We start from the raw sequence: 15598 nt of genomic DNA on the forward strand, positions 1-15598 counted from the left end.
AAAAATTAAAAAAAAATAAAAATAAATTTGGGAACTCTGAACAAAGATTTAATCTCTCCTTTTGAGAGGTTTAGGGAAAGAGGGCATATAAATTAAAAGACTAATATTGCAAGTAAGCATATGCTAGAATTCTTAGAAATAGCTCTTTTGGCAAACAATGTTTTTTTTATGCAAAAATTCAGTTCTATTCCCATTTAGACAAATTACAAAATCCTCTTTATTATTATTTATCAGGAGAAACCATGGCAAACTTTAAAAAGTTCTCATTCCCTTTCCATTATGTCAAATGAGGGCACACTGTCTAGACCTTCATCTTAGATCCCATGAAAGGGAGGGAAGAGAAGAGAGGGAAGGAGGAAGGGAGATTTGCTGAATACAGGATATACCTCCAGTCATAAAAAGGGAGACACACAGCTGCTAGATAGAATTTTTGCATTACTACCTGCCTGTCTAACCCACAAAATAGAGCATGGGAAAAAAAAATTAACTTGTGTGTCATGGTCAAAAGAAAACATACTATGTCTACCAGATTCATTTAAAGGACTCTCAAAAAAAATAAATAAATAAAGGACTCTCAAATGACTTGAAATATTCTATGTACAGCTATCTCTAATTTAAACTCCTAGAATATTTCTAAGGATGAAATAATACAAACATAACCCACCTTAGACAATAACAACACTATTAATAGTGTCCTTGGCTTTCTACATTCCGTGTCTACAAAGTTCCAAGCATTACTGTAAGCACAATATTACGTGCACTATTTATTAATTTGCAGACCATCATTACAATATAGAGACTGCAGATATTATCATGATTTACCTTACCAAACTAAACTTCAAGTAGAGAAGGGTTAATGATGAAATTCACAGAGTGAAAAGTAAGTGGTACACCAAAGGCTAATACTGAAACATTCTGGCATCCTGATGACCCAATCTATTAGGCAGAAAGTCTCCAAAAAATGAAGAGCATATTCTTTGCTTCTTTTATCCCGCAAGAAAGAAGTCATAGTCATAACTGACAATGGTAGAGTACTGCTAAAGCATATCTGAATTTAAGAGGGGAAAATTTGAGTTAATAAATGCTATAGTCAATATATTTTTTTAAAATAGTTTAGATTTTGAAAGCAAAATGATCAGTTTTAAAGGTCTATAATTCAGTTGCACTACATAGAAGGAAGTAACAGCAAAGTGATGGACTCAAATCAACTTATTGGTTTTTCTTGTCTATTCAAAAGGGCAATCCCATTAAAACTTAAAAAAAATTAACATGTGAACCAAAAATAGCCAGTTTTGCTTTTTTTTTTTTTTAAACACGTTATTATTTTTTTATTCATGAGAGACACAGAGAGAGAGAGAGGCAGAGACACAGGCAGAGAAGCAGGTTCCCTGAAAGGAGCCCGATGCGGGACTCGATACCAGGACCCCAGGATCATGACCTGAGCTGAAGGCAGAGCCATCCAGGTGCCCCACCACTTAGTTAATTTTGATTCACAGCAAATGTTATTTAGGCAAACAAGAGTCCCATAAATGTGCTTGGAGGAAAATATTCTTAGTCCCTCTTCTTTGGAAGATGCTAGCACTCTGCTTTTATTTAGAAGAGATGAGAAGTGGCATACTTCCATGGTCATGATCTATTTATTCTATTACCTCTCCCAACACCCCCCACCCCCCCCCAGCTGAGTCCCTGCTGTTCCCAGGCCTGCTCCTCCTCTTCAGTACTAGATTCTGGAACTACAGCAGTGCTCTGTCCTTTTGCTCTTTGAAAAGAGAACTACTATTGAAAAGCACAACTGGGTTGGAAGAGGAATACATTCTGTCTAATACATTCTATTTAATAAATTCTGTTTCAGAATTTAATGTTCTAAAAAAAAAAAAAAAAAAAAGAATTTAATGTTCTAACTAGCCAGACAACTAGGCTGACCTCCCTCCATTTCTTACCTACCTCCTTTATTTCCGTACCATGTTTTATTTCTGATAGGTTTTCCAGATATAGTCATGGATTCTTAATTTCCACATCTCTTTAACAAAGTGGTGGTGAAAAAGGCTTCGTACAAGTAAGTAAAATCCTGAAAATCACGGTGGGAAGAACTGTTCCTAAATACATGATCTGTAATGATTTACAAAATACTACAAAGTGAAATTTAGAAAGTTTTAAGGGAAATGCTCTCCTCCTTTCAAAATCTTCCACAAGACAGCATTTGATTGTTAAGGATTCCACTCAAGAGAAGAAATGACAGCTCGCCCTGCTAAATTTATTACCTGCACTGGAGTTGCCCTCGTTCTGTTGGCAAGAAAAGCTCTTCCCTGAAGTGTAATCACACTGCTGTCACGGAGAATGATTGACGTTAGGTGGAACAGCAATTTGCTATCTAATCTTCATTGTAATTCTAACCCTGTCACTAGAGATGCTTGTTCTGATTAATGAAGTGGGGAACTCATCAAAATTCCTCAGCTATTTCCCTTTTGTCAGAAAGCTCAGTGATAATTGCATCAAAATTCTCAGTCATGGAAAAATAAACAATGCATTGTAAAGAGGACAAAAATGTCAACAAGTTTACAATTTATTTCTGCCGAACAGAACTAACGGTGGTGGTGCAACTAGTGGTCGAGGGGAGCTGGCCAAGGTTTGCCTCGATGTCAGCAAGAAAGCTACACACACCCCCCAGGACCCCAGGTGACTCCTTGCTGCTCCCTGGCCAAAAGGGAACAAGCACTCCATAGCTAGCTACATAAGGAAGTACCTTTTTCCTTTTGGGGACCACTACAGCTAGGCAAAAGCCCCAAGGAACGTATGAAGTCCCTGGGGGTTGCGGAGAGGAGGAGAGGAGGATCCTTATCAAGGCAAAATGAATGAGCCTGGGAAGGAGTAACTTGTGACCCACCCTACTCCTGATTTTCATAATTATGCCCCAAAGAAAAGAAAGGAAGTCATTGTGCTCTCTGTCTCAAGGAATAAAAATCCCTATAACTGATTACATTAAGGAAAATACATTCAGTTCTCTGCACACAGTGCTAAGACCTGGACATGCCTGGTTCCATGGAAAGCCCAGAGGCCCAAGCTTTGACAACCACTGCTGTGCAAAATGTTAACACTGGTTACAGACAAAAAGCTATTTTTGTTATATCCCAGAAGATGCAATGTTTTAATTTCTGTATTTGTTTTTTTCTCCTTCCCCTTTTAAACTTAAAACAAAAACACCATTATTACAGAAATTTTTTTTTCATTACAGAAATTTAACATACTCAAAAGCAGAAAGAAGAAATAAACACCTCATTTAGCTTTAAAAATTATCAACATTTTGCTAATCTTGTTTTATCTCTCCATGCATTTTTTTTTTCTGGACTATTTACAAATAAATCCCATACATCAGACATCATTACACTTCACTCATAAACATGTGAGTATGTATTTGCCAACATAAGGACATTCTGTAAATTCTTAATTCTGCAAAGAACTTTAATCAATAATACTGCTTATTAATCTAACTCTGCCTCACTTCAGAAATACTACAATTTCAGAAAGTAATTGCTCAGTCTTAACCACATAGTAAATTCTTAACCAGCAAAACACTCTGGGATCTTTTAAAGATGAATAATTATAATACAGCCTATAACCAGACTATTCATTAGGACAGTGCTCTTTCTCCAACGTAGCTTAGACCAGTTTTCAGGGCCTTGTGTCTTTAGGGAAGGCAGACCTGCTGCTTCCCACGTCTTCTCTCCTTTCCTCTTTCTTCCTCTTCCAGACTTCCTTCCCCCCTCTACCAATGCACTCCCTGCCCACTCTCCCCCACCCCCAGCCACACACACTCAAACTAAGCCAAGAGTACAGCTCATCTCAGAATATATTAGATAAATGTTAGGTTCACCCCCAGGGTAGCCTGACAGTAAGACAGTGATGTGATGTCATTTGTTTCTACGCATATGGTTCTCAAGATCCTTATAAATATTCACCTGAAATGTCTAGTATTTAGGGGAAAAGATATTCTACTATAAAATTTTATAGAATGGGCTCCATTTATGCCAAAGGCTCTTACTTTTTTAAAAGCAGAATTTAATCAGTTACTTTTTTCAAAAGACAAAAAAATTACTTATACATGAATTGGAACCTTTGGATCAAAAACAGCTTCATGGCATTCTGAAAAGCCAAACATCAATGCGATGTTTTGGTAAAATGGCCCTCACTGTCCCTTCCTTGAGAATGGGACATGCGAGGGACTCATAGGGTGAGGGTAAGGAAGAAGAGAACAAAATAGACAACCTCTTTACTGATAAAATTTTACTTGGAAATTTCTTCTTGGAATTAACTGTATGAAGTAATACATAATTATGTTTCAAACCCCTCCTAAAATGCATACCACACATGGTCTTTGGCAATAAGCATAGAGGGGAGAGTTAGAAGAATCTCGATGTCCTTCATGTGTATGCCTGACATTTCTTTCTCTACAGTTTTATTTGCAAAGAGGCTCTTCCTTCATTTCCTTCCCCAAATATAGACGACATTACTGAGAGGATGGTTGCTATGTTTCTGCTCAGAAATGGTTTTCCTTCGGTGGCATGTAGGCAGTCCCAACAGAACGGAGATCTCTGGGGATGAATCGTGCTATATAAATGAGGTACTTAACTATAGTTCTTATCACCTTGTCAGAAAAATCCAGGCTTCCTTTCCAATAGATCTCCCTGGTTTAGTCTGGCGTGGCCTTTTGGAAGGTGCTATGCCGTAAGCACAAAATTAATAGTGATTCCTTTGGGTCACTATTATCTTACTCTCTAACAGAAAAACTCAACCAAGTAAGTAAACCAAAACCTTCCCCCATCAGAATTAAGATTTAAGTTAGTATCAGGCCATCTTTCATGGTTCTCTTCAACTTTCACAAGCAGGAAAGATCACAGACTTTCTTATTTCCTTAAGAAAACATAAAATGTATTTCAGAACAGGGTGAGAATTAAGAAGGCCATTTGTATAAGAGTTTCATAGTTAATCCCTTGTTGTTTCTGCTAATTAGCAATGACATGAGGATTGCTGAATCTCCCCAAGAGATTTCACTGCAAGATCAAAGGGAAAATAGAATAGAAAACGGAAGTAGAAAGTTTCTATACAAAAACAGGTATTTTTGATAAAACAAAGAGACCTGGTAATGAAATACGTGGGGAAGATGCATGCACAGTGCCATACCTGAAACTATGTTTGGATGGGAGGGCCTGCTCAGTTTCTCTCAGAAAGTCTATTAAATAACTTGGCCTAAATGGGATGTTAAGAGATTGTTTGGGGGAACAAATACGATTCAGAGTCAAAGCACAAAGAATTATAAGAATTAAAGGAGCTTGAACTAGAACTCCTCCTAGAAATAGACTCTTCAGAGTCTTCCTACAAATCCTCTATATAGCCTGCTGTTGGGTTTGTGCCAGTGAATCACTGCGAGGGTGCTGACAAGAGTTTCTTGTTATCTAGCCGCTCACTGCAAGACAACTAGGCCTTTTCCCCCTTTCTGTCCTGCCATCATAGTTAGGCTGCTGAGTGTTCAAGTTTCAGTATCCAAGGGCAGCTTTGGGCTCCTTCAAGAACCAGGCTAGGAATGTGGCTTGGGGTCATGGTAACAAGCCCAGGGGGCCTGCTACTTTGTGGCATTTACCAGAGGACCTTCAGGTCTCTAGCCAAGTTCGAGTAAAAGCCTGAGGAGTCTGGTAGGTGGGTTTTCTCCATGTCTCAGTTACACTCATACACAGGGGAAATCAAAATTACAGATTTACTCAATATTACAAATAAACATAAGCAACACTGAGGGGGGAGGGAAGAAGAGGACTAACTAACATAAATAATAACATTCTGGCTGAATGAGACTAGAAATGAAAATAATGTACAAATATCATACTCTGGTTTTAGTGAACTTGTTTACAAAGCAGTATGTCTAGCAATTCTGAAACTACTTTTATAGTATATCAGGATTAAATAAGTAAATATATTTTGGATAATGAGTGCCACTGCCAGAGAAAGGAATTATAAATAAAGTGGGAAGGGCATTCTGAAACCTGTGGCACTGGATTAGGGTTGAAGGTATCATTATGAACTCATGAGTATTTTAATAAGCAGACAGATAGTCACAGAAGTAAGTTATACATAAGGAAGAGGGAAAGCTGGCATGACCCCTGCATTACTGCACTGGAGTTAGAGATGTCAGTATGAATTCATGGATTTTAATAGGTATACAAATAGACAAAGAAATACATATAATATGTGTATATGTGTGGGTTAGTATATACCACATATATTTCCCAGCTCTGTCTACTGAGTAGTGACACCCCAGGAGCTGCGAGAGCATCCTGTATTCAGATCTTGCTTTCTAAATACTATTCTCTCATAAAGAAACCAGAGAAGTGGTTGATTCCAGGGCTAGGACAGGGAAAACACAAGATGGGCCTAGAATGTCCCATGGTGTCAGAAGAAAAGCAGTGCTCAATAAAGGATGGAAGCATTTTGAGAGAACAAAGAAGTCAACCTGAAAGACTGGCCAAAGTTAGAACAATTTGAGTAACAGTAAAGAATGACAGTAAGAGATTATCACCCACAGAATAAAATAAATATCCATGAGCTCATACTGATAAAAGAACATAACTGAATAACTGAATAAATAAATAAGTAAATGGGGAGAAAGGACAGTTTTTCTTTCTGTAGAAGAGTTTCAGTTAATAAATGGAGAAGAAAGGAGGGGAAGTACAAAATCATCATTAGATAAATGCAGTAATGTTGCCGGCAAGATCCTCCAATATATGCTAAAATTAATAAGTGAAAGTTTAAGGAGAAACAGGATATTTGCATAGTTTTACAATATCTCCTCTAAGACATTCCAAAGGAGAAACAGTAACTTTATAGTACAGGGGCACCTGGGTGGCTCAGCCAGTTAAGCATCTGATTCTTGGTTTCAGCTCAGGTCATGATTTTAGGATTGTGAGACTGAGCCATGCTGCAGGCTCTGCGCTGGGCATGGAGCCTGCTTAAGATTCTCTCTCCCCACCTGCCCTCTCCCACCCACCCCTCCACTCACGCTCGCTTGTGCTTGATCTCGCTCAAAATAAATAAATAAAATAAAAAATTAAAACAACTTTACAGTACAGAAATCCAGCATACTAACAGTATGTACCCTCTGATATGACTGAGAAGGGCACAGCATCACTTCTTGTAATAATCCGGCCAAAAATGCATAATCTCAATCTAAGCAAGAGACAGTATCAGAGAACCCGAATTGAGGGACACTCTACAAAATATCTGATGAGTACCCTTAAAAAATGTCAAGGTCGGGCAGCCCGGGTGGCTCAGCGGTTTAGCACTGCCTTCAGCCCAGGGTATGATCCTGGAGACCCAGGATTGAGTCCCATGTCAGGCTCCCTGCATGGAACCTTCTCCCTCTGCCTGTGTCTCTGCCCACCCCCCTTTTCTCTCTCTCTCTCTCTCTCTCTCTCTCTCTCTCTCTGTGTCTCTCATAAATAAATAAATAAAATCTTTAAAAAAAATGTCAAGGTCATAAAAGACAAGGGATGACTGACGAGCTGTCACAAAACTGGAAGAGACAAAGGAGACATGACATCTATATAAAACAGAATTATGGGGCAGCCCGGGGAGGGGGGAGCTCAGTGGTTTAGAGCCTCCTTCAGCCCAGGGCTTGATCCTGGGGACCCAGGATCGAGTCCCACGTCAGGCTCCCTGCATGGAGCCTGCTTCTCCCTCTGCCTGTGTCTCTGCCTCTCTCTCTCCTCTCTGTGTATTCTAATGAATAAATAAATAATCTTTTTAAAAAATAATAAAAATAAATAAAACAGAATTATGGACTGAGTCCTAGGTATACACTCCTAGGTATACTCTAACATAGAATCATGGGCTGAGTCCTGGAATAGAAAAAGGACATTAGTGGAAAAACCAGTGACCTTCTAATAATGTCTATAGTTTAGTTAATGGTATCTAATGGTATTGTACCAAGGTTAATTTCCTAGATCTGATAATTATGATATGCTTACATAAGATGTTAACGTTGGAAAAAGCTGTGTGAAGCGTATTCAAGCATTCTGCATGTTGTTTTTGCAACTTTTCTATATGTCTAAAATAAGTTCAAAATAAGCACTTAAAAACAAAGTATAGGTTTAGATCAAGCAGATCTCTGTGGAGTAGAGATGATAATCTCGCATTTCTAAGTTACAATGGCTGAATAGGTAGACCATGAATTTTTTGTACAACTCTTTACAAGTCTAAAATTTATAGCTAGCCACTTCTATCTAAAACATGCATTATTTCTTCCTGTACAGTGAACTTCAGTTTTAAGTTTCTGGAAAAAATGTCTTACTCATCTCTCATTGGTTGGATAATATTTCTTGGCATGTTTTCCTCACCCCTTCTCTAAATGGTCCTCTGAGTACTCATCTCCTTTCCTATATTCCTTCAGAAATCTGAACTGTTATTGTAAGACCAATTCTATTGGTCTCCCGAAGGATGTAGCATCTTAGAGTCCTTGCCAATCTTTCTCAAAATGTTAATCCCAACTCTTAACATTTCCTCCTGCTACTCTTCCTTCTCTATTCCTAAAGCCAAAACTCTAACCAAAACCCTTTTTTTTAAAAATATTTATTTATTTTAATTTATTTATGATAGTCACACAGAGAGAGAGGGGCAGAGACACAGGCAGAGGGAGAAGCAGGCTCCATGCACCGGGAGCCCGACGTGGGACTCGATCCCGGGTCTCCAGGATCCCGCCCTGGGCCAAAGGCAGGCGCTAAACCGCTGCACCACCCAGGGATTCCCCAAAACCCTTGTTTTATATCTCAATAATTATGACTTCTTGCCCATCAGTCCAAAATGCCTCCACCACATTTTTTCAAAAATTTTATTTATTTATTTGAGAGAGAGAGAGAGAGAGAGAGAGAGAGAGAGAGAGAGAGAGAATGAGGGAGAAGCAGGCTCTCACTGAGCAGGGAGCCTGACATGGGTTCCAACACAGGACCCTGAGATCATGACCCAAGCTGAAGGAAGATGCTTAAGTGACTGAGCTACCCAGGCACCCCATGTCTCTCTCCTTTTAAATTTCTTAGACTACTGTGGTCTCTTGTTCATATCCCACTTCTCAATATTATATTCAAATTCCTGTTATGATTTCCAGGGTTTCTATAAGTCTGTACTATATTTATCAAGATCCCTCAATACCATCGTGACATTGTCCTTTCTCTTGTCAAATCTGTGCTTTCCTGCATTCATTCCACTAGCTCTCATTGAATTTCAGCAAAGCCTAAGGCTCTGGGTGGGTGTTATAAAAAATATAAAATATCCATATTTATCTTTTCTCAGCCAACCCTCTCATTTTACAAATCTTCCAAGTAATCCCTTTCACCTGAAATGTTATAAATCCCAAACGCATACTGCTGTCAATCCCACTTCATTGAAAGAATCTTCTGCTTAAATGGACTGGAGAGGATCCTCATTTGTCAATAAAAAAATTGACCAGTAATTTTTACAAAAAGTGAAAGTAAAAGAGAGGGAGAAAAGAGTAAAATAAAGTGCAGACCATGAAAAGGAGAAGTGTATCATTGCTTTAAGATCCTAGCTATCAGAAGGAAGTGACTTTTCTGAGTAATTCTTCTGAATAATCCAGAAGACTATGGAAGCCAAGCTTTCAAAACCTACCAGAGATCTACATGAGTAGTTAGTTACATGCTATGCTGAAAAGGGTAATTTAGGAAGCCACCTCAAATTAACACCCAGTCTCCCAAGATCACACAGAGAATCTATAGGAATAGACCCCAGACAGGAGAATGGAGCACTGCCCCATGCCCTAGGCCAGCTGGGTAGCACAGAACAAACAGCGTGGGCTATTCAGTATTTGCGGTGAGGTTCAGTTGGGCTTCATGTGATACTGGCCCACCTCTGATAGAGCCCTCTGTCATTTATGCTACAGAATGCTGAACAAAGAGAAGTTATAAGTCCCACCTGACGATTTTCCTTGAATGTTTGGATTAACAACGCTCTCAATTTCTTCTTTCTTTCTTTTGCCATTTTTTCTTCATACAGAAGAACAGAATCACTTTGACACAAGCCTTTTTCTGTATTTTTTGGAGAATTTTCTTCCTGCTTTTTCTGCTCTCTGTTAACAATTTTAAAAATACATGTATGAACAACAGACTTAATGACGGGTAATTACAACGTACTATTGTGGAACAAACACTGCATTTTCCATCAGAAAACAGATTTTTTTGAGCCTTAGTTTATTCCTTCATAAAATATAGATTCAATAAGAGTGTTACACTCTGAAAAGTAGAAAGCCCTATAGATATTTTGGTAAAGTACTTTTATTGAGTTTACCATTGAGTGATACTTTGATAAAAATTTGAGAGTTAACAACTCCTAGGTATTCTCTCATGTAGACATAAGTTCTCTCTTTTCTTCGAAGGGAGGAACAGAAAAGGGCCCTCAGATAAGGGATAAAATTTTTGCCCCAACGCTTTTACAAGGTTTCTAGGGAGGAAAAATAATGAAAGAATCAGATATTCTTGCATAAGGAGGCAGTGGAATTTATATTAATTCTAAAATAGCTGAAAAGAGAAAAAATAGAATTTAATAACAATAAGGAAAAAGCTTTCAGGACGCCTGGGTGGCTCAACAGTTGGGCATTTGCCTTTGGCTTGGAGCGTGATCTTGGGGACCGGGGATCGCATCAGGGCTCCCCGCAGGGAGCCTGAGTCTCTCTTCTGTGTCTCTGCCTCTCTCTCTGTGTCCCTTGTGAATAAATAAATAAAATCGAAAGAAAGGAAAGAAAGGAAAGAAAAGAAAGGAAAGAAAAGAAAAGAAAAAAGAAAAGAAAGAAAGAAAAGAAAGAAAGAAAGAAAAGAAAAAAGAAAGAAAAGAAAAAAGAAAGAAAAGAAAGAAAAGAAGAAGAAAGAGCTTTCAGGCAAGTGACAGGAATTGCCCAGTAACTTCGTTGCTTATCTCTCTGGTCATCCTCTATCTCACCCACCTATCCATTCTCATCCAGGTCTCTTCCCCATGACAACTCAGGCAAGCTCACAGTCACTGCTCTCTTATTGGAGTGTATTAAAGTATATGTATGTGTATTTGTGTAAGGTATATATACCACCAATGCTAGAGTAAAAATAGCACCTAGTCAGCAATCAGGATTCCTGGGCCTTGGCCACAAATCAGCTGTGAGAGCTCATACAAATCACCTTGTCTTTCTGAATTTCACTTTATACTTGTGGAAATGAAAATTGAGAGAGGGATGCCAGAAGAGTCTACATGTTAAACCTCACATACAGAGAGGACATACAATGTTACATCTTATTATTGGTGAGGTTAACCATTACTTGGTTAAGGGGACTTCTCCCATATAAAGTTGCCATTTCTCCCTTTGTAATTAATAAAGCTCTTAGAGAAGATACTTTAAAACTATGCAATGATGCAGATTTAGGATAGCTTACAAATAAGTTAAAAAGCCCTATCAATAATAAAATTGTACTGATTCTATCCAAATGCCATGACGTTGTTAGATAGTTATGGGCAGAGCATAGTGGCCATTTAAAGAAATACAGTTCTAAAATTATGGATCTGATTTTCTAAAATAATATTAAAATATGTATCTGTCATGAAAGTGATAGCTGCTCACTGTGAAATACTGGATATAAAAGCCAGAAAAAAAAAAAACAACAAAACACTGACATGTCAGTGCTGTCTCATCGTATAACCATTTTCATTAATTTCTCCAGTATTTATTAATGTCCATTATAAATAATATCATCTTGATTATCTTTGTGCACAAATTTTTGTCTGGATTTCTGACCATTTTCTTATAGTTTTCCCAATATTGGAATTTCTAGGTCAATCGTAATATCATGTTATGTCTCCTGTTGTTTATTACCCAATTGCCTTCTGGAACGTTTAAATCAGTTCATCTGCTAGCAGTAGAGTGTATTATCCACATCACTGGCACTGTGGATAAGATCCAAACTTTTAAAAGGAATGGGTGGGCAGTGAACATTTGTTGAGTGCCCACTATGAGCAGAGCATCCCATTACCATCAAATGTTACTTGTTTTCACAATTTATTTAGGTCAGCCTAGATTTTTCAGGGTTTGAGAGCAATCTGAAAAGTAAGGTTGACCTTAGCAAGAACTCACTAAAACACTGGTGATTGTTTTCTGAAAGGAATGGGGTCTGGAGGAGGCCTCAGCCTGGCTCTTGAGAGAGTAAAGCACATGTGCACTGGTGAGCTGTTTTAAATTGGATAGACAGAGTAAGAGCAATCAGGAATTCCGGCAGAAAAGTTGTGTAGGCTGATGGGGGTGGAAGGGATTATCTAACAGGTCTTTCTGGCCTCTGTGTTTGAGATTCAGTCACATCAGGCACGTTGCTCCAAGGCTTTTGCAGGTCATCCATCAGTGCTGTTTCTCAGCATACATACGTTAGTTATTTCATTTAGAAGCTCATTTTCTGCATGAGGATACATAACCGTACTATATCCTATGAGGACTATTTTGATAGTCCTGAGGCACATAGGCTGAGGCACAATTAGCAAACGTGCGTAAGGAAACATGTTTAATCTTAATGTTTGGGTAACCAAAGAAATGCAAACTAACATAATACCTATTAAAAGCGCAAAAATATTGAAAATGATAGTACTCTCCATGCAAAGAAGAATGTGGTAGGTAAACTGGCCCACTGCCAACAATAGTGTAAATAAGTACAACCCATTTGGAAAGCAATTTGGCAATATTTCAAAAGTCGTCAAAAGGCCTATACATACCATTTACCTCAGTAATTATACTCCTAAGAAAATAAAAAGCTCTATGCTTAAGGAAGCTCACTGCATTATTATATGGTGAAAAATTTGAAATAGTTGAAATGCTTATCAGAAGGGGGGGAAGGTTATTACATAAATTATGGTCTAGGAACTCAATGGAGAAATAGTATGAGACCTCAGGACTCTGGGCAATGTGTTAATTACAAGAAGCAAAATAAATTAAATGTACTTTATAGTTGCAATTACGTATGTAAAGGGATCAAGACCCAGAGGAAACAGAAAAATGTAAACAGTTAATTTGTTAAGATCATGAAATAGTGGGTGATTTCTCTTGGGTGTTTTGTTTATCATAATGTCCATGTTTTTAAACTTCCAAGTACTTCCAAAATGATCGTTTAGACAAAAAGTCTACACTGCTCACCACGGCTGGCTTACATTTTCCATGCTTCTTCCACAGCAAGTCTCCTCTCAATTAGCTCCCTCCGCAGCTTTACCATCTCCCTTTGAATCTCCTCCTCCTCTTTCTTGGCCTCCAGAGCCTTCTTTTTCTTTTCTTCCTGTACCAAATACTGAGCCTCTAAGAAGACTGATTTTTTCTGGATCTTTTCCATTCTCTGGCGCTCCAGTTCTTTCTCACGTCTCATGCGATTCTCTTTCACCTTAAAGAGAATACAATGAGGGTGAAATGCAGCCTTCCAAATAGAAAAGGAAATGCAAAAGCTTAGAATACATTTTCAAGTTCACGATATGCCCAGTTTGAAACATTCTGGCCCAGAAGCCCTACTGTTCATTGGAAGAATAGGAAGAAATCCCTTCTTTGCTTGGGTAAGAACCAATACAAGTCTAGATGAGGTCAGGTAAGAGGGCTCCCAGAACTCTGGGAATGATTTGCATCATGGAAAAGTTGAAAGTCTAGTGCGTCAGACACCAAGTTCTGGATTCTTAATAATGACTTCCCACCCCTAATATTTTCCAAGGTGTACACTACTGCTGTGTGCACTCTGATTATAATTTAAGAAAGAATATGGATATTCTGGGGAGGCTGCATTGTGAAAGATACAACAATACTTTAGTGCCATGAGGAACACTACTCACTTTTATCATTTAAATATATCAATGATTCTGGCTCATATTTGGAAATCAAAACCATGACTTTCACAGATATTTCTGAATAAGCACAGTCAATTTTTCAAACCTATTAATTCCCTAGACCCTAGAGGCTTTTCTAGCTATGAATTAAGGAGTGCTCCTTTCCCTTCCACTTCACTTACCTTCAACTTTATCTTACTCTCCAGTTATAATAAGACTTCTAGATGCTGACAATCTCTTATTGAACCTCCTCTCCTCCCTTTTATCACAAAGCCAAACTAGGATCATACTTCTATCCCTTCTTCTAACATCCTCAGTGCTTTGGCATACCTTAATATTTGAAAGCAATCAGAAATTCAGGGTTTTGAAAGACAACATACAATGTATAGACATCCGTTCTAGTTCAGGCTTAGTTCTGGACATGTGGGAAAGACTTGGTCATTCTGATTTCCTGAAGCTTCCCTACAAAGAGTTGAGATGCATCTTTTTTCTATAACCCACTATTTATTCCCTTTGAAGAAAAGAAAGTTCCCATATGCCTTTCTAATTCAAAACAGCTGAACTAGATTTAATTCAGATCTGTCCTCCCTTTCAAATTATAATCACAAAATGAGTGAATTTTTCAGTTGTCTGGAAAAGAATTATCATTATAACATTCACTGGAATATTCATGATATTAATATTTTGATGTCACAGTTCAAAAATCAAATTCAAACAAAACCAATCTACATATTTATAATAGTACCATATACAAACTAATAAAATTTAGTTCACCACTCCATTGTTCAAAAATCAATTATTCCTTTTTTCGGTTTTCTTAAATAAATTGTTTCCTGTCCTCAGTTTATGAGCATTATTTTTCTTCTGAAGTTCTTATATTTTATTTTTATTCTTTCTAACCAAACCACAGATGGCACCCTTTTTCATAATAAAGCCTAAGTCTTTATTTAAGCTTATTAAATGTGCTACACAAAGATTGCTTCCTGTTACCCATTTTAATTTTGTTTTTCCCTCCCACCTGCTTATGTCTCATCTCCATGGTAAGACGAGGATCCTTCTGCTGCTGCTTGTCTTGGTTTCCATTCATTCCAAGATCTTCCAACATTCCAGAATCCACCACTTCTTGATGGAGCAGATGGTCTATAAATTTTTGAACAGTGGTACTTTCCTCTTCTTCCTCCAAATAGCCACACAACTCTGGGGGAGACAGAGCAACAACAAAAAAAGGGAAAATTTTTTAAAATTTAGTACAATTTCCATATTTATGTAAATAATCCTGGTACAATAAAAATACAAAGCTGTGAGTGTTCAATAAATAGTAACTGATAATGCCAACTGGATGAGGATAGCCCTGAGCAATTAACTACCTTCAACTGAGAGGAAGGAAAAAAAAAAAACCCTCCACTCATGAGGAGTTATCCTCACCCAAGTCACTAAAGACTCCTTATTGCCAAATGTAAAAGCTACTACTTCAGTCTAAACATCCTTGAAGACTCCATGGCTTTTTTTTTTAATGGATTTATTGAGGTATAATTGATGTACATACAATACACTGTAAATATTTAAAGTCTACCATAAGTTTTGATATATACATCTACCCATAAAACCATCACTATAATCAAGATAAGGAACATGTCTGTCAGCTCCAAAAGGGTCCTCATGCTGATTTGCAGTCGTCTCCTCCCACTCCTCCCCATGTTCTGTCTTATCCCAGGCAACCACAGACCTCTTTCTCTCA

At 38.0% G+C, this 15598-nt stretch overlaps 1 protein-coding gene across 4 annotated transcripts in view; it reads right to left on the reverse strand.

Moving 5' to 3' along the window:
• The window catches only part of CCDC191 (coiled-coil domain containing 191), an 88487-nt gene that overhangs the window by 56165 nt on the left and 16724 nt on the right, over positions 1 to 15598 (reverse strand). For all 4 annotated transcript variants that reach the window (XM_038582860.1, XM_038582859.1, XM_038582861.1 and 1 more), the window contains 3 exons: positions 14879 to 15057; positions 13207 to 13430; positions 9970 to 10123 (listed from right to left, as the gene is read on the reverse strand). In XM_038582860.1, the coding sequence (XP_038438788.1) occupies positions 9970 to 10123; positions 13207 to 13430; positions 14879 to 15057 (557 nt within the window). The remainder of the gene's footprint in view (positions 1 to 9969; positions 10124 to 13206; positions 13431 to 14878; positions 15058 to 15598) is intronic.

This window comes from Canis lupus, chromosome 33 (assembly GCF_011100685.1).
Source record: "Canis lupus familiaris isolate Mischka breed German Shepherd chromosome 33, alternate assembly UU_Cfam_GSD_1.0, whole genome shotgun sequence".
NCBI classification, from domain to species: domain Eukaryota; kingdom Metazoa; phylum Chordata; class Mammalia; order Carnivora; family Canidae; genus Canis; species Canis lupus.